Below are 17,915 nucleotides of genomic sequence, written 5' to 3' on the forward strand. Positions count from 1 at the left end.
TTTAGATCAAGAAAATTAATATTCAGATCCCGATTCACAAGAGAGTTGCGAATAGGATGTCAAGTTGTTTGTTTTCTATTTATTTATTTAATTTTTTATTTATTATTTTAGAATTGTCATTCACGTAACCCTATTGCGTATTCAGAATTATTATGTAAGTAATGTAAATTCTAACTTTATTATTTCGCTTCTGCATTCAATTTATAATTTATTTTCTTTTTAAGTTCCGAAATGTTACACTTTTGTTTTTATTTTAAGATATTTGCATTTTATTCATAAAATTATACAAATCAATTAACAATAAAAAAATCACTAAAAATTATAAAATTATGAAATGTTATGTTGAAAATAAATATAGAAATTATAATTTATTTTATTTATTAGTTTAAATTTAAATATAATTTATCTATATTAAATTTAGAACATGTTTATTTTTTTAAAAAATAATGTTATTAGTAGAAATTTATCTTTTATGAGATTCGACTTATATTTATTTATTAAACAGTAGTAGATTATTTTTAGAAAATTTAAATTTGATGTAAAGCTATTTAAAGATATTTTAAATTATTTCTTTTAGAAAGAGTGAAATTAATTAAAGTTTAAGTTTTTTTTTTTTTTAAATCTCAACATATTACTTTTGTGTTTTACCAAAAATTATTTTGTTTTTATTTTTATTAACTAATCTTTATGTATTTTATTAAAAAAAATGCACGTAAATATGAATTTATGAAATAGAATGAAGAAAACATTTTTACGTGGCAAGCGAAATATTATGTTTTTCAATACAATAAGTAATGAAAAAATTAGTCAATGCTCATTTCTATCAATGTTTTGTTTATAAATTTAATTTATGATCGATGAATATATGGTAATTAAATAAGTAAAAAATTAAGTTAAATTTAAAAATTATAAAATATATATATTTGGTGAAGTCCTTATAAAATGATATAACTATTCTAACCGTGAAGGAAATTATACACAATGAAAAATTATAAAATAATTTCCAATATAAGTTAAATTATAAGTCTTTTTCCCATATAATTAATTGGCGAAAATTATACATTAAATTACTAAAAGCAATTAAGTTCTGGTTAAAATTAAATTAATAATGTCTAAGAATATAAAAATATAAATTTACAAAATAAAAAATAAAAACAACAATTCTCAAATTTTTCAAGCTTAAAATTGCCTTTAACCGCCTAATAATCTATCTATAGCAATCCGTGTTTCGAGTTTCAACCGTCATCACTCGTCACCTTCGTCCTCTTCAGACAATCACCGCTGTCATTTACTTGGGTAAACGATAAATTTCATCCATTCAAAATAACAGCCGCCAGGCTATTAACCCCGTAACAGCCAATGAGATTTTGCAACGTGGAACCCCAACAGAGAATCTAGGAAACAGTGGAATCCAATAGTATATTGCCACGTGTCCGACACTATAAAAGCCTTCGTACACACCACTCGCATTAACGTACGCCACCGCAAAAATTCAAATCCCGCTAACGCTAATACAAAAACTCAGAGAAACAAAACGCGCTGGAAATATTATCTGACTCCCTCGGTTCCATTTTTAGAGTTCTTCGTTTTGTTTTTCGTTTTCTCAAAATCCAAAAGAGTTTTCAAGAAACAAGAGAATTATCGGAAGGAAGAAGATTTGACGTTGCGTGTGGATTTTCCGCGACTCGTTTGTGCATGGCAGCACATGCCCATCGCAATCGTAGCAGAAATGTTATCGTCCGTGTCGTTCCCAGTCCTCACCGGTTCATTGATTTCCCTGCTTTGAACCCAAAAATCTCTTTCCTGGATCACTCGTTTCGGGCGATAAACCCCTGCTTTTCTGAACCTCAAAATCGGTTTCTGTTTCCGTATAATCCACCCCTAGACATTCCTCCAACTGGCCTCCCTCCGAATTTTTCTGTGTTGATTCGAATGGAAGAGGAAAGCTCACTCTCTTTTCTTCAGGTAAGTAAATTAGGTTAGTATATATGTTATGTATTCCCTTTCAATGGTGGTGGTTGATGGTTTTGGTTCTATATTATGATTTGCGTAATTTACCCTGTTATGATATTATTTTGTACTAATATGATTTTGGTTCTAGAAAATGCAACAGGTGAATATCTTAATTTTCTACATTATGCTTGTGGTTGAAAATAATTAAGTTGTTGGTTTTAAATTTTGTAGTTTATTGATAATGAACGATTGGTTCCATCTTCGGAAGAGGAAGAGAAGAGGAGAGCTGTCATTGAGAAGCTTAAGAAGGTTTTCCAATGTTTTAATTTTTGTCCCATTTTTAATTTTGATGTGCTTCTCATGGAGATATGGAGACTGTTACATTGTCCACGAGATATAACGGTTATTTAATTTTAGCTACGATTTGCTTATGACATTTGTATGGAAGCTTGTGATGCTATATCTTACTTCCAGGTCTTTTGAGTTGGAATCTCTAAATGCGAGCTTTTGTTTATGATAGATTTATTTATGTCTTTCAATGTCAGTCAGGTTTATCAAGGTTTGAAATGGTTGTTAATTATCTTGTAAGGTCCCTGTTTTCATTGTTCTTATAAGATTTGCCAGCAGAAACAGAGTTTTTAAGCTTTTACTTGTCATATCTTCATGCAGATAGTGTTGAAATGGGTAAAGAAGGTTGCTTGGCAACACCGACTTCCAAAACAACAAATTGCAGCCACTAGTGCAACAATATTAACATATGGATCTTATGGCCTCGGAGTAATAATCCTTTACCTACCCTGTTCTCCTTTTAGAAGATTTCTAGTGCTTGAGCTCATTCCACACACCTAAGCACATAGATCGATAGCTAAATAAATAATTTGTTGGGTATCGTTTTACTCCTCAGTTTGATTTCGATATGCACTTAAACTTCCAGTGCCAGTTTGTTTAGATTAACTTGGACGTCTGCACATATGACATAATGGAAATATAATGGCCTTATTTTGTTATAACGGTATTAGCATGCTATGATTTCCATATCATGATGAAATTTATATATCTCTTCCAGTTGAACAAACATTTCTGCATAATAACCTGAATGTACTGGCATCTAGCAACTCGCACGTAGAAAAGCAATCATGCCCTTTTTGAGCACTCTTGTAGTTAAGCATGTGCATGTTCTGCGTCCGCAGCTATTAATATAAATAGTTGTATCATTGTCACCTTCTTGTTAGTTGATGTATTTTTTAATGAATTCAGGTTCGCGGTTCCTAGTCAGATAACCATAGTATACCTAGTTGTATCATTTCTACCCTCTTGTTAGTTGATGACTTTTTCGATGTATTCAGGTTCATGGTTCTGAATCAGATATCGATGCATTATGTGTTGGCCCGTTCTTTGCCACTATGGCAGTAAGCTTGTTTTGTTACCCCATTTATGAATTGTTTGTTTTATCCATTGTAGTTTAAATGACACTAATACCATTTAAAATATAATCATACAGGAAGATTTTTTTATTGTTCTGCGCAACATGCTTAAAAGCAGACCAGAAATATCGGAGATTCACTGTGTGAAAGATGCCAAAGTTCCTTTGATGCGGTTTAAATTTGATGGTATCTCAGTTGATCTCCCATATGCCCAGCTTAAAGTATTATCTGTTCCACATGTAAGTGCAAAACTATGTTATGTCTCAAAAACATTTTAGAATTTATAATGCATAGCTGCTTTGTCATTTTTATGTCAATAATTCCATAAAATTATTTTTTTTTCTGAGTTGTTTTCTCTCAAGGCACTTTTGTGTTTTAAATATTGAGTATCCACACATGCTGAAGGTATGAAATGGCATTGTGGATATTGAACTACTGATTATATATACCATATTTTTTTACTATTTATTAACGTGTGGAATATCAACTCCTTGAGTTAATGAATTGCAGAATGTTGATGTCCTCAATCCATTTTTCTTGAGGAACATTGATGAAACAAGTTGGAAAAGCTTGTCCGGAGTACGTGCAAACAAACACATCCTTCAGCTGGTTCCGGATTTGGAGGTTGGTGTCGATTATGTTCTAGCTTATCAGCATTTGTTTCTATTCTCTCTTCCTTTTTCTATTCTAAGATATTGTTCTAGCTTACCAAGTGAACTATAAAATCTCATGGCTGCTACATTACATGTCTCTTAGAATTGTGAATCCTTTAAATGGAAATTGGAAGGATGATCTTCAATATTATTTGCAAGATGCGTGAATGTGGTATAGAATACCTGCAACATGGTAGTTGATACTCTATAAACATAATGTTTAAATGATCATTTATGTGTTCTCAATGCAAATATTTAGGGAATAATTTCTAGTTGCTACCTCCTTTCACGTATATTTCTTCATAGTTTTTGTCTGGCATTCTCATATTATCTGAAATGGCCTAGCTACTGGACAAACTTGAGTGTAGTTTGTGCTGGATTTTTCTGTGGGTACATTATACTATAATATCCTGTGGGTTTCAGTAGGTTTGTGTTCAAAAGCAACAGGCTCAACTCATTAATGGATGCAGGGTAAATTCCTCACAGGGGAGTTACTTTTTGTGTTGAGGCAATCAGGATAACAATTTTTTTACTAGTATGTAACATTTTCTTTCGCTAATAGGATATAATGTGTTCCAGAAATTCCAGTCTATGCTTCGATGTGTGAAACTATGGGCAAAAAGACGAGGAGTGTATGGCAATGTAAGTGCAACATCGTCTTGTCTTTTCCGAAAGCACATATCATGCTGTTATTTCATTTTGTTTAGTGCTTATGCATGATTGTTTGTTTCATATTCATACAAGTTATGACCAAATATTGAGTCAGTCTTGTTCTTACTTGACAGCTAAATGGATTTCTTGGAGGAGTACATTTGGCGATTCTTGCAGCTTTTGTATGTCAAAGTGATCCAAGTGCCTGTTTGAGTGCTCTGATAGCAAACTTCTTTAGCACATTTGCATTTTGGCGATGGCCAACTCCGGTCATGCTGCAAGATGGAATGCTGCCAGTTTGTATCTTCCCCCCTGAAACAAGGTCATTAATGCCTATTCGGTTGCCATGTTGCCCATACGAATTCTGCCATTCCAATATTACTAGAAGCACATTCTACAAAATCAGAGCAGAATTTCTTCGAGGTCAAGATTTGGTTAAGGTAAGCTAAGTATATTAATGAAAATCATGATTGTTCTTTTGTAATCAAAATCATGTATTCCTGTTTTCCTGCTTTCCAACAAAATTTTGAACCTTATATGTTGATGTTTGGAAAGTGATTTATGGTTCATGTTCCAAGCGTCCGGTCCTGCCCCCTTTTCCCCCACTGTTCTCTGATTGAGAAGCTTTAATGTCCCAAAAAATCAAACAGTATTTAGATCAAAAGAGAGGCAGAGAAAGGTTTAGATTTTATGAAGTCAATTGTCATTATATATATCTGTAAGTTTTGGAATTCTTTGTTCCAAAACTATTATTATGGAGTCCTAATTCATATATTTTGGAATTGCAGGATCGTTTGACCCCCGACTTCAACTGGCAGAACATCTTCACTCCCTTTCCATACTCAAAAGTGTACGCACGTTTTCTCAAAATTTACCTTTCCGCTTCCAGTCAAGACGAGCTGGGAGACTGGGTGGGTTGGGTGAAGTCACGCTTTCGCTGTCTTCTGGTGAAGGTACGGACATATTTTTGTTTTAGCTAATAGGGCAGTGCAAAGCAAATGGGTTGAATTGGCGGCGGCTAAGGATACACATTATTTAATGTATCAAACCTACTGCCATGGCGATTGGAATTCAGGAGAACCCAAAAGTCTTTTAACCTTACTGTGCAATAAGAGACTAGTTTTCCCCAGCTTTTTCTTTTAAAACAATACCGTTTAGTTAATCCTTGGCAACTAGAAAATTTGTGTTGTTCTGGTGCATTTATCCTTGTATAAATGTTTTACTTACAGCTGGAGGAAGCACACGGTCTCTGTGATCCTAACCCTACAGAATACATTGACATGGATGTAAAAGAGCCAAACGTTGTCTTCTACTGGGGCTTGCAGAATACAGATGACAACAAGGCTTGTTTCACAGACATAGAGTCTGTTGAGGTGGACTTCATGAAGAACATCAACACTGGGTACGTAGGTTCTTTTGGGGGGCTGGAATTGTCAATCGTCCAAGCTTCCCAACTTCCCAAGCATGCTGCTGGCTTCGACACTGCGAGTAGGAAAGGAACAAGAGCTTGTTGGAAGATTATCGACTACAATCGACAAAGAATGCCAATCTACTCGCAGCATCTTCGTCAATATGTTATTGGGTATGTGGCAACTAATGGAAACAGTACTGATACAATATAATCCTTCAAGTGGTGGGGAATAAATTTGCATATATCTCCAAATCTTTTTATGGGGGATTGATTTTGGTTGTCTCCTTTTTTTTTTTTTTTTTTGTTTTTTGTTTTTAGTTTTTATTCCTTTCAATTTCCATTGTCTTTTCATTCTGGGAATTTAGTTTTAGTCAAATTCTGTGTTAGGTTGTTTTCCATTATGTAGTGAACAGAAGAGATCATGAAAGCTTGAAAAAAAAAAAAAAAAAAAAAAAAAAAGCAAGCCAGGATGAGATTTAGAATTTGATTTGTGAAATTCTTGCAACTACAAACCTCAAGAGTTGTGTAATTTAACTTTTGAAGCGTGAATTTCATAGGGAACTTATAGATTTCAAATCATATTTTCATTTATCTACTGTTATTTTTACTTGAAACTGTAAGAAAATATGAATTAGATTCGAATAATCGAAAATGTATGTTATGAGTTGAATGCTACTGCACCAGTTGATTTTTACGGCTCGATTTCAGGTTTCATGTAATATGTTCATCTCTTAGCTCCAAAAAGATTTTTTGTTTAAAGTACATTATATATATATATATATGTATATATATATAATGCCTGTGATTCTAAGAGAAGTTGTTAAAAAAGAAGTAATCATATATTAATCCAAGAAATCTCCAGCACTGACAGCATGAATATAAAATTCTCAGGGTTTTAAAAATTTAAAATTTTCTCACCATGAATAAAAGGAACAGCAGAAGAAGATTCAACTCTTCAACTGACTAATAATACTGGCTGCCACCAGGGAGAGATCATGAACTACTTCACTCCGACTGCTAAACGGCGACTTTCGAGGCATCGGCGTCAAGGTGAACTGCTCTTCGCACACATTCGCATTATTCGCCACAGCCTTTGCTTCGTCTCCTGCCACGGCGTACTCGTGCGATTTGTTCAGAGCTTCGATGGCCGCCGGCAGATGCCTCGTCACCGCCGCGCCGTACTCTTCAACGCAAGTCCCGTAGTACTGGTACAGAAGTGGATCTCTCACGTTCTTGAAAAGCTCCAGAGCGTACGTAAACGTCTCGTTCGATTTCTTCGTGACTAAGTCCAGGGATATTCCTGCGAGGCCGTTTACGTCGGCGGTTGAGCTCCGAGGATCTGATTGAAGAGACTTCATGCAAAGTTGGTAGAAGTTTGTTTTCTTGCAGACTTGAGTTATCAAGTCGACGCCGTTTTGAGGACGTTCGACAGAGAGTGCTGCTACCGATTGGAGGATTAGTAAGGGAAGTAGGAGATGCCGAAGAGAAATGTTCTTCGTCTCCATCATTTTGTACAATTGGAGATTACCAGAGGAAGAGAAAGAGGAAGAGGAAGAGGGAGGCAAAATGCGATGACTCTTTTTTTTAAAAAAATAAAATTAGGTTTTCATATTTATTAATTTTCCGTTACGAAAAAAATTAAATTTATTTCCTATTTTAAATTAAATCAAATCTCCTGTAATTAATTCCAGGATTCGGCGTTTATTATTATTTAAAGAAATTAATTAATTTTTAAGAAATATTATTACTTCATATATAAAATTCTTTGATTCTATTTATTATTTTACACGATATCATAACTATATATTTCCTTTTAACTTAAAAAAAAAAACAATTTAACTTTATTTAAAAATTATGACGTCATAAAAAAAGGTACAACGGTATAAAACAGAGAGCAATCGTGTAAAGCTTTACAATTCCCGATTGAGCGAAGATGAAGATGAAGACGAAGTTGCTCGTCTCTCTCCAAATATTCTCGTTGATTGTTTCTTCTCCAAACGTTGATTCTTCGTCTCTTCTGCCGTTGATAGATTCGACCTGCAAGCAAACACCATTCTACGACCTGTGTGTGTCTAATCTTCAATCGGATCCGAGAAGCTCCACCGCCGACACGAACGGCCTAGGCGTCGTAGTCGTCGGTAAAATCGAAGCTAAGTCCGCCGAGACACTAAACGCCATTAACGGATTGATCAAGCAGAAACCGGAGCTGAGTCAAGCTCTGAACTCGTGCGCTGGAAAGTACAACGCCATCATCAAAGGCGATGTGCCTCAGGCTACCGAAGCGTTTCAGAAAAACGATCCGAAATTCGCAGAAGACGCCGCCAATGATGCTGCAAACGAAGCTGATTCCTGCGAGAAGTTGTTTAGTGGCCGTTCGCCTATTACCAGTTCCAATACTCTCGTGAATCAGCTCTCTCTTGTGGCTGCCGCCATTGCTAAGTTGTTGCTTTGATTCTAGTGCCTTCCTCTCTCCTCGGTTTGTGTACAACTATTTCTTTTTCAATAAATATTTTTTTTAGTTAGAATATTTATTTTCATAATGTAATAAAAAATAAGTAACAACTTGTCTTAAAATAGTAAAATATTTATTTAATTGAAATTCATTCAATTAACCTCTTAAAATAGTAAAATTAATAAATATTGTAAATATTTTTTATTTTTTAAAAATATATTTTTAATAATTTAATAATTAAAATTTTTATATTTTACTTAAAATTCATAAATTTAAATTTTATCAAATATTTATAATTTACTGTAAATATATAATATTTAATTTAATAAAAATAAATTTATCTAATAAAATTAAATAAATATTGGGTTTGATTTATTATAATTATTTTAATTAAAAATAAATTTTAACTATTATAAAATTATTTAAAATTATTTTTTTATCAATTATAATAATATTTATATTCCGCCTTAGCTTCCTCGTTCGAGGTATTTATAAGCCAAGGAGAAACTCCCACCATATCCACTCACCTTTAAATCACTGTTTCTTTGCTATCGGCTTCTCGACATCCGACTGGGTAATTTCCCTGGCACTTGTTCTTCGTCGTTTCATATAATTTTTTTCTGAAATTATAATACTTGCTGCTTTTAGTTGGGAATTTTTTCTGTGTGGGTTTTGGGTATTTCATTTTTATGTTGGTATGAGCCGTATCGTTTTGGCATCAGTTGCGACTATCTTTTTACTAAGATCTTGATAGGGTAATTGATTCCAGTTTGGGGATATGAGAAATTTTCCAATTTCACTGGTTTAAATCTGATGAATAAGTTCGTTTTCGGAATGGATGGGAAATGGGTATATATCTGTTTTAAGTCCATTCTTTGATTTTAGTTTCAATTTGCTGACCGTATTTGCTGAACTGGGTTACTGAATATATATATATATATATGTTTATAATTTTAGTTTACTCTCTATTTTCTGCTGATTTAGTTTCGGTGTAAGCAGTTCCATCTTTCTTGTTCTGGGTATATAGTGTGCTTGCATATAATGGTTGTGTGGTTGAATCTGGTAGTAGGTATTGGATTTCCAGCTTATGGTTGGTTTACAAATATACTTTTTTTGGTGTATGATTTACTGACTTTTGTTTGCCAATTTTTATTAGTTCCACATTTTGCCCAATTTCCAATTCGTATTATCTTTCAGTCAATACTGATTTCTTGCTTCGATCATCAATTTTTTACTCGTTACATGGGTCACATTGCGGAACAAGTGTCTAATATCTTATGTATATAGATGAATGCAAATAATCATAGGTACTTAACCCCACCTTAATTGGATACTACAATTTTTTTTTCGAAATGATCCAGAATCGAACTGTGAATGAGCTAATTAGACATTTCTGGGTTTTTTTCTGATTGAAGTGTTCTTCACAGTCATGCTAATATCTTTAGCCCTTTTAAAATGTGTCTACTTATAAACTTTTGTCTGATTTTTCAGAATGGTTTGGTTTTATTTACTGGCAGGGGCTAATGGAGGAATATATGCATTTACGTTGAGATATGAGCAATAACAAATTTTAGGGTGAACAAGTGCATTTAGGAGCTTTAGCATAAAAAGGTTTTGACTTGTTGCTCATAATCAATTATTCAAATCGGGAAACAGAGTACTCTTATTCCATGGATTCTTTATTCTCTCCCTCTTCTCTTTTATTTCCATTGCCTTCACGTTCCTTGCCATATTTTCCATTACGATATCAGCATCTTTCATTTGATCAGCCACATCATCATGATGGCATTTTTGTCTCTCACCGGTTTATTTCATTTCCTGTGAACTCGTACCATACCTTACATATTACCCGGCCTTCTCTTAGTGCTGCAATTCCATCAAATGAGGGGGCTGTGTCTGTAATCAACTTTGAAGACTTCATTGAAAAAGATTGGTCGTTTCTTGATGCAAATGATTTAAACTCCGAGGAACATAGGCAAAAAACTGACCGCATCATAAAATCAGGAAAAATTGAAGAGACTTCCAGGATTTTGGTTTCAATTGGTTCTGAAGGATTTGTGGATCAGTTGGTTGACTCATCACCCTGCCAACTGTTGCTTGTCGTTCATGACTCCCTATTCCTGTTAGCTGGTATTAAGGAGAAGTATGACAAGGTTAAGTGCTGGCAAGGAGAACTCATATATGTGCCCGAAAAGTGGGCACCTTTTGATGTTGTATTTCTCTATTTCCTGCCTGCTTTGCCCTTCAAACTTGATCAGGTTTTTGCGACACTGGTTAAGCATTGTTCGCCAGGTAACTTTTCTAGGCAGTAAAGAAACACTTCCTTATTTTTTCGGGTTGAATAGTTGATCTAATTCAGTACTTTAAGGCCTAAGTATGTGTCATCGGCTTAAAAACTGAATCCTCAAGATATTCTATGCCCCTTTTGGTTCATTTTCCACTCAACTTGTAATAATTTTTAGTTCAAAATATCATATTATTCTGATATGTATAATCACAACATAAAGTTTCATGGTTGAGCACTCACGAAATTTCATTTCTTGCTTGAACGAACTGAAACTGACCTTAGTACAACGGGGATTTCCGTTCTTGAGACTCCTTTCTAAGTTTTAACTTCCTTTTTGGCTGGAAGATATTAAATTTAACTCGGTAATATAGACTCTTGTACTTCTTTATTTGATATCAAGTAGCTTTAAACTATTAGAAATGTTGTGGATTGTAAAATCCCTTGGTAAAAAAAAATTGTTTTTACTTCTCAAACTTCAGTTTTCTGAGAAATGTTTGTACAGGTGCAAGATTGGTTATCAGCCATTCTGAAGGAAGAGAAGCCTTGGAGCAGCAACGCAAACAGTTTCCGGACGTGGTTGTCTCCGACTTGCCTGACAAGAAAAGTCTAGAGAACGTGGGTGCGAATCATTCGTTTGAGGTAATCGAATTTGTTGATGAACCCTTGTTTTATCTAGCTGTTTTGAAGTTTTCCGGGGCGAAAGACATCTCAAGTTAGGTTTAGATCGCTTCAAACTTTTGTAATGGATTTAACTTTCTGTGTATCAAATTTTACATCTTCAAATCATTTTCAGATTATTAAAAATACGTAGTTTGGATAACATATACGATTTAAATTCAAATCTTACCTAAGACACTGAATTTTTTTTCTTTCTTTTTTTTTTAAAAGGAAGAATTTGAAGAACACAAAGAGGATCACATGTTAGTGCAAAGTGGTTGGTACAGGGGAGTCCCAATTTGTTGTGTAGTAGAATCTAGAAAGACCCAAAATCACCGGCCTATTCACCAACACACAGTAATATAATTCCTCAAATAAAGTTTGACAAAAAACGTGATGTCAGCATCTACGTAATCGTTCGACTCCTTATCAAAACACTCACGAGCTTCCCTTCTATTTTATACCCAAAAATACCAGGTCGAATTTAATTATTATAAATATTTTTTTTTATTTTAATATATTATAATTTATTAAAATAGAATTTAATTTAATTAATATATAAATTAATAATTTTGATTAAATTAAATATTATAAGTTTTCTTAATTATTATTATTTTAATGAGAGTTTTGTCGTTATTTATTTATTTATTATTAAGTCTTTGAAAAACTTGTACGTGAGAAGCCACTACTTTCTCTCTTACAACTCCAAACCTCAACTCTCTCTTCATCCTCTCCCCTGCAACCATGAAAACCCAATTCGCCTTCTCTCCCCGAACAATCTTCCTACTTCACCTCACTCTCCTCTTAACCTCTCCATCTCCATCCCGCTGCACCGACCTAATCGATCAAACCTGCAAAATGACGCCGTTTTACGACCTCTGCGAGTCCTCTCTCAGATCAGGAGCTCAGATTGCGGCGACGGACATGAAAGCTCTGGCGACAATCATGGCGAACGTGGTGTTAGGGAACACGACCGACACTCTCAATTACATCGAAGGACTAATCAAGCAGAGCAGAGATCCGGACATGGAGCATGCGCTGGCTAATTGCGCCGAGCTGTATATCCCGGTTGTTAAGTACAATATACCGCAAGCCATTGAAGCGTTGGGTAAAGGCGAGTACGGATTTGCTAACTACGCCATATCGGATGCCGCGAAGGAGGCGGATGCGTGTGAGAAGGGATTCTCTGGTTCGATGGAATCGCCACTGACGGAGAGGAATAAGCTGGTGAGGAATCTGTGTGATGTGGCTGTTGCTATTTTGAAACTGGCGTCCAAAGGTGGTTGATGATCAAACAATTATCTGCTGCTTTCTGGTTTTAATAAGGTATATCTATTTGGTGTATTATATATATATATATATAATTATTTTATAGAGTGAAAATATGTATTTTGTTATAATTATAATAAAAAATTAATGTAAATTATTAAATTAATTTTTAATATTTAATCATTTTATTAAATTTTTTAAAAAATTATTTTTTCATATTCAAAAATTTTTAAAAAAATATTAAATGTTCGAATTTCTAATAACTTTTACCATACTTACACTTGAATTTAATAATTTTCTATTTATTATTAAAAATATATAGTATTTATTTTAATACAAATTAAAAATGAAACTAATATATATATATATATTGAGCTAACAACTTTTTACGGGGGATGACATGATTCAGACACAATTATGAGAAGAAAATTGGTATTTAGACCACATAATTTAGACCACAGAATCGGCATCTCCATTTTCCAGTGTTCTTATTTTGTTTGGTGTGTGGACTGTGAAATTCTCAAATACACAAACAAATATAAGCTGAGACAAAAAAAAAAAAAGAAAGATGGGAATCCACATTTACTTCGTACCGAAAAAATCTAGTTGTTATCGATTTTTAACATTTGAAAAAAAATATATATTATCATTATCTCTTTCGTATTGAGTTAAACTGTAAACAGACTTGAATTTTAGGGTGTGAAAATTATCTGATTTAAAAAAAAGAAAACGAGAAGGCATCAACAATTAAAGATTGTAGACAAAAAAACAATCATCTTATCTTATTCTTTTATGCACTAAAATTAGTATAAATGTCGGTATCGGTAAAAATTACGACGAATTTCGTATCTTCGGTGATGTAAATTGTGAATAAATTTGTAGGACCCATTTAATTTCAATTTTAGAAGTGCCTAAATTTCATTTCAAAATTTTTAATTTAGTAAATCTACTCTATCAACCAACAGAGTGGTGGCACATAATTTAACAATGGGCCATTCCCACTTCAAAAACCAGTCAAGTCTGGCTTTGAATTCATGAAAAGAATAACATCTTTAGAATTAAATCACACCAGACTGTGTTAATTTAACTTTTTAAAGATGGGTTTAATCCATTACATCATCTGTGAGTTTGGAGTTTAGAGTTTGGAGTTTGGAACTATATTATATATATATATATATGAATATTGTATAATCAAGCGTTACACCCACAAGATGGCCAAAATAGTTGACAAGAAGGCAACTAAATTACTAAAATACCCCTCGGGTGTTAAATTTAAGTCAACCCCCCTCCCCCTACAAAACGGAGAGAAATTATGCAAGAAACTCCAAAGCCAACAGAGGCCGAGTATGAAAAAACAGCTTTGCTTAGAATTCCAATCTGCTGTTAGTTCATCTCATCCTGCACCTATTACCAGCTTTTCTCCAGGATCCATACCAGATGTCTGCTGTAATAAACTGCAAAAGTGCCATAAGAACAATATGGGTTTGAGGTTATGTACTTATATATGTTTTGTATGCATGTATGTACTTGTGTGCTGAGACTAAAATGAAGAATGAAATAAGGTCTTTCAGCTCAATAAGAGAGGTATCATACTTTGGGAAACCAGAACCGGGTGCATTAGGCTCGCTCATGGATGGATTCCCAACGTACTGAACCGAAATCAAACCATTGTCTGCTCTTCCTGCCGGAACCGCAGAGCCTTGGAAGCTTTTAGGCGCTTTGTTTGATGACATGCCTGCAAAGACACATGAGAGAACAAAGATCGGTTAAAAAATAAAAAAGTTCCATCCTAAACACTGCCCGCATGAATTGAGCTCAATCAAACAACTCTTATCAACACATCAAATGATGTTCCGGGTTGAGAAAATTGTTCAAGAACAATTTGTATCCTTATCGTTGAACATGTCTTTTTAAATTCTACTTTTACATAGCTTGAGCATAATGCTTCGTGGATTCATTAGGGCTCGGAAGAAAATAAAGGGAATCAAATGAGAATTCACAACATCAACTCCCTCAGTACGATTTCAACAAATTAGCTTCTAATTTCTTGGCCTCTTGCCAAACAAGAAACCAGTAAGATGCCTTACGCGGAAAAGAAGGTAGGAGAGGTGACCCCGAAAGGTAAAAGAGCACAGGAAGAGATGCAATTTAAGTATAAAAAGGGCCAAAAACTTTTGAAGTATGCTATAAAAGAGTTGACATAAAAAAGGTAACGTCTGAAGCAAACAGAATTAGCGGATAAGGAATTCAATTATGTAATATGTTCTCCATTCTCACTTGCAAATGGAAGGAAAACACACGAATTTTCTGAATGAATGGCTTTTGAAAGAATCAAACTTGAGAAAAAGCAGCAACTATCAGAGGAACATAGTAGACTAAGATAGAAAAAAGCGACTGCATCAGATAATTGGGGGAAACATCTCAAAAACCATATCCAGATATCCTGAACATGACTCTCCAAAAACATGAACTAATACAAAAAGTAACAAAAGAAGGGATTTGTGCTAAGCCATTCATTTGGTCCAGGTACAAATTAAAGATCCAAAAATAAGTGACTACTAACAGGGGTTTGGCTAAGAAAATTGTAAATTCAGTTGGAAATATTACCTTGGAAAATTATCACAAGACAGAAGAGAATGGTGAATAAGATGGCAAATAGATTCCCGTTTGACGATGATGATGCCTTTGCTGCTTTCATCTTCTTCAAGGCTTTCATTCGCTCAATCCTAGCCCGCTTCAACATGGCAAGTTCAGCTATCTCTCGGATTAGTTTCTGGTCTGCTGCATCCAAAGATGGTCCTCTCGGAGGTCTAGGAGGTTTTGGAGCCTTTTTATTGCTAGATTTTTTATGCTTATCCTTCTCTACACTCTTATATACATCATTCTTAGCTTCTCCCCCTTCCAACTTCCTGTTTGTAGGTGAATTGACATTCTGCCCTGAAACTCCAGCAGGATTAGAGACATTACAACATAAACCTACCCTGTCTTCGCTAACCGTCCCCCCTTTTTCAAGATCAACCTCAAAATCTCTCTCTCTCGGAGCTATATGGACCATTGTAAAAGACTACCAATTCCAATCTTACCGTCTATCTTAAGCTAAACCCCAAAATTAAAGACCCGATTTCTCAACACCAGTAAAAAAAAATATTTAAGCCGCTGATATCAGCCCGTTGCACCAACATCACCACTTTGCGAGTCAATCTGATTAGCGAGTTAAAGGCAAAAACTGGCACTGAAAACATCCCAACTTCAACTATTCCAAATCATCTGGCTTTTACAGTTGCCAACATGCCAAACTTGTATTATGCCTCCGAGGAATATACTTTTTCTAGCTAGAACCAACTAATGCCAATCCTCTAAAGTAATAATCCAAATATATACATGTATACAGCCCTGCATTGATTAACAAAAAAGAAAAGAATAGAAATCAATCACAAGAAAGGTCCCAGTAAATCCCATGGAAAGCTTGAAAATAAAGCAAGTAAGGACAATTTATAGCATCAAAAAGGTAGGAGTTGGGTAATATTCAATCAAACCCACGAGACTAAAACGACAACCAAGCGAATCACTAGCATACTCACAACCTAAACAACAAAGGAAATTATTATAAAAAGGGAAAGTAAAATTACCTTGAGGAGAAAGCGAAGCAAAAAACCAGATCCGATGCGGGTCAAACTAAGAGCAAAGAAAGGAAGATTAGGAAACGAAAATGGCAAGTCCCTGGTACACGCGTAAAATCGAAAAGGGTAGGTGTTTATAAGTGCGGGTTTTTGGAGAAAAAGATGGATAGATGGGGGGGAGAAAAGCCGGGAAAGTACCGGATAAAGGAGTAGATGATTACTGGGATTTCTTTTTCTTTTTCAAAAGATTTAATAAGATAAACTCCACCTCTCCCTCTCTCCCACTTGTTGAATCTGTAAGAAGAAGGATCAGGGGGGTGTAAGAGTGTTTGATATGCGTGTTGATTGTGTCGCGGCGTCATATAAATACAACGGGAAATAAGCATGTGATAGAGGAGATCAAACGAAACTTCATTCACCGACACGACAAGGCGGATGGATGGTTTCTTATTTGCTAAATGATCCCTGTATTTCTTTCCCTTTCAATTTTTACCCCCAATACTTTTCTCATTCTATGATTTTTGACATTACCCTCATTTTTTTTTTGTCACTTTCGTACAATATTAATTATTAAGGAACAATATAATATATATATATATATGTGTGTGTAATACATCAAATGTTGTCCTTAAATTTTAGGGTAATATTTAAGAGAAATGTAGGATAAATACAACCCATAAGATCATAAATATCCAATAAAATCTTGAATTTAATTTTTTAAAAAATAATAATAATATTAATTGAAATTGAAAAAATAATTTAATTGAAGACGATTATTGCCTTGTAGGTAGGAAATTATTTAGAACCCACACCCATTTAATAGTTTTAAATTATTTGTTAGCCCCATAACCCACTTGGTGATAGAGATTGTGTGTATACATATATATATATATGTATGTATGTATATATATATATATAACTAAAGTATTTTTTAATTAAGAATGTAGATTTTGGTAGTTATTAATCTACATGTTCAAATTATACAGTTAACCAATTTGTGATTAGTTTCAAGACGGGGCAAAAGAGCATAGACATGTATCATGTATATATATATATATATATAAATATTTATAATTTTTCGACTATATCTTGCTCTTGAAAAAATTTATAGAATTAAAAGGTAAAATCATATTCAACTATTTAAGTTCATTATTTCATACAATTATATAATATTGTGTGTTTCAAAATTACGTGCATGTATTAAACAATACACGACCAATTATTCTTAAAGGTCATATAATACTATTTATAAATTAATATATTTTTTCATATAAATATTAAATACGGGTAAAATATAACAAACAAATAATAATTATACATCAATATTATTACTGTACAATATAAAAAAAAGATATTGTGAATAAACAAAATACAAATCCATGTGGCAAGTGTCAGGTGGTCGTACTGCTGCATGCATGCAAGAAAAGTGATGTGTGTGAATTATGAAATGAAACAGAAGAGAGAATCGTGGGGGCAGCATCTCACATTACGTTTGTTACTTAACTTCTAACCAACATTTAATGCATAATTTGGACTGT

General features: G+C 33.9%; 4 protein-coding genes across 8 annotated transcripts; 3 read left to right on the top strand and 1 right to left on the bottom strand.

The window, feature by feature from the left end:
* Window positions 1–1,455: 1,455 nt before the first annotated feature.
* Window positions 1,456–7,199, top strand: PAPS3 (poly(A) polymerase 3). 2 transcript variants are annotated; one of them, XM_088219432.1, is made up of 11 exons: window positions 1,456–1,965; window positions 2,185–2,262; window positions 2,623–2,730; window positions 3,300–3,362; window positions 3,455–3,616; window positions 3,888–4,001; window positions 4,610–4,672; window positions 4,816–5,121; window positions 5,470–5,634; window positions 5,911–6,263; window positions 7,079–7,199. In XM_088219432.1, exons 1-11 carry the CDS (start codon window positions 1,696–1,698, stop codon window positions 7,089–7,091), a joined length of 1,695 nt encoding a protein of 564 aa, XP_088075558.1. In that variant the 5' UTR covers window positions 1,456–1,695; the 3' UTR covers window positions 7,092–7,199. The 2 variants fall into 2 exon arrangements, with proteins under 2 accessions (XP_088075558.1, XP_021906759.2); XM_022051067.2 differs by lacking the exon at window positions 7,079–7,199 and having other exon boundaries at window positions 5,911–6,780.
* A 755-nt stretch (window positions 7,200–7,954) lies between these two features.
* On the top strand, window positions 7,955–11,987 carry LOC110821257 (DNA-directed RNA polymerase subunit beta). Of its 4 annotated transcripts, none has more exons than XM_022051034.2 (4): window positions 8,964–9,118; window positions 10,062–10,836; window positions 11,334–11,470; window positions 11,720–11,987. In XM_022051034.2, the coding sequence occupies exons 2-4, from the start codon at window positions 10,215–10,217 to the stop codon at window positions 11,852–11,854; spliced, it is 894 nt and encodes a 297-aa protein (XP_021906726.1). In that variant the 5' UTR covers window positions 8,964–9,118; window positions 10,062–10,214; the 3' UTR covers window positions 11,855–11,987. The 4 variants fall into 4 exon arrangements, 3 of the variants coding, with proteins under 3 accessions (XP_021906726.1, XP_021906729.1, XP_021906728.1); XM_022051037.2 differs by having other exon boundaries at window positions 11,724–11,907; XM_022051036.2 differs by having other exon boundaries at window positions 8,972–9,118; window positions 10,036–10,836.
* A 92-nt stretch (window positions 11,988–12,079) lies between these two features.
* Window positions 12,080–12,923, top strand: LOC110821259 (cell wall / vacuolar inhibitor of fructosidase 1-like). Its single transcript, XM_022051039.2, has one exon. The coding sequence runs from the start codon at window positions 12,233–12,235 to the stop codon at window positions 12,773–12,775; it is 543 nt and encodes a 180-aa protein (XP_021906731.1). The 5' UTR covers window positions 12,080–12,232; the 3' UTR covers window positions 12,776–12,923.
* A 982-nt stretch (window positions 12,924–13,905) lies between these two features.
* LOC110821258 (uncharacterized) lies at window positions 13,906–16,728 on the bottom strand. The gene is made up of 4 exons (XM_022051038.2): window positions 16,387–16,728; window positions 15,365–16,150; window positions 14,351–14,492; window positions 13,906–14,211 (listed from the first exon to the last, which is right to left on the bottom strand). Exons 2-4 carry the CDS (start codon window positions 15,810–15,812, stop codon window positions 14,151–14,153), a joined length of 651 nt encoding a protein of 216 aa, XP_021906730.1. The 5' UTR covers window positions 15,813–16,150; window positions 16,387–16,728; the 3' UTR covers window positions 13,906–14,150.
* Window positions 16,729–17,915: the final 1,187 nt, after the last annotated feature.

The sequence above is a fragment of the Carica papaya genome, chromosome 5 (genome assembly GCF_054855325.1).
Source record: "Carica papaya isolate Zhongbai chromosome 5, ASM5485532v1, whole genome shotgun sequence".
Classification (NCBI taxonomy): Eukaryota; Viridiplantae; Streptophyta; class Magnoliopsida; order Brassicales; family Caricaceae; genus Carica; species Carica papaya.

Excerpts from the sequence above, each read along its gene's own strand:
- LOC110821257 (XM_022051034.2), top strand. The coding sequence starts at position 10,215 with ATGGATTCTTTATTCTCTCCCTCTTCTCTTTTATTTCCATTGCCTTCA. Across the intron at positions 10,837-11,333 it reads GGTTAAGCATTGTTCGCCAG|GTGCAAGATTGGTTATCAGC; the intron begins GTAACTTTTCTA and ends ATGTTTGTACAG. Across the intron at positions 11,471-11,719 it reads GTGCGAATCATTCGTTTGAG|GAAGAATTTGAAGAACACAA; the intron begins GTAATCGAATTT and ends TTTTTTTAAAAG.
- PAPS3 (XM_022051067.2), top strand. The coding sequence starts at position 1,696 with ATGGCAGCACATGCCCATCGCAATCGTAGCAGAAATGTTATCGTCCGT. Across the intron at positions 5,122-5,469 it reads GAGGTCAAGATTTGGTTAAG|GATCGTTTGACCCCCGACTT; the intron begins GTAAGCTAAGTA and ends TTGGAATTGCAG. Across the intron at positions 5,635-5,910 it reads TTCGCTGTCTTCTGGTGAAG|CTGGAGGAAGCACACGGTCT; the intron begins GTACGGACATAT and ends TTTTACTTACAG.
- LOC110821258 (XM_022051038.2), bottom strand. The coding sequence starts at position 15,812 with ATGGTCCATATAGCTCCGAGAGAGAGAGATTTTGAGGTTGATCTTGAA. Across the intron at positions 14,493-15,364 it reads TCTTGTGATAATTTTCCAAG|GCATGTCATCAAACAAAGCG; the intron begins GTAATATTTCCA and ends GTGTCTTTGCAG. Across the intron at positions 14,212-14,350 it reads CCCGGTTCTGGTTTCCCAAA|TTTATTACAGCAGACATCTG; the intron begins GTATGATACCTC and ends GCACTTTTGCAG.
- LOC110821259 (XM_022051039.2), top strand. The coding sequence starts at position 12,233 with ATGAAAACCCAATTCGCCTTCTCTCCCCGAACAATCTTCCTACTTCAC.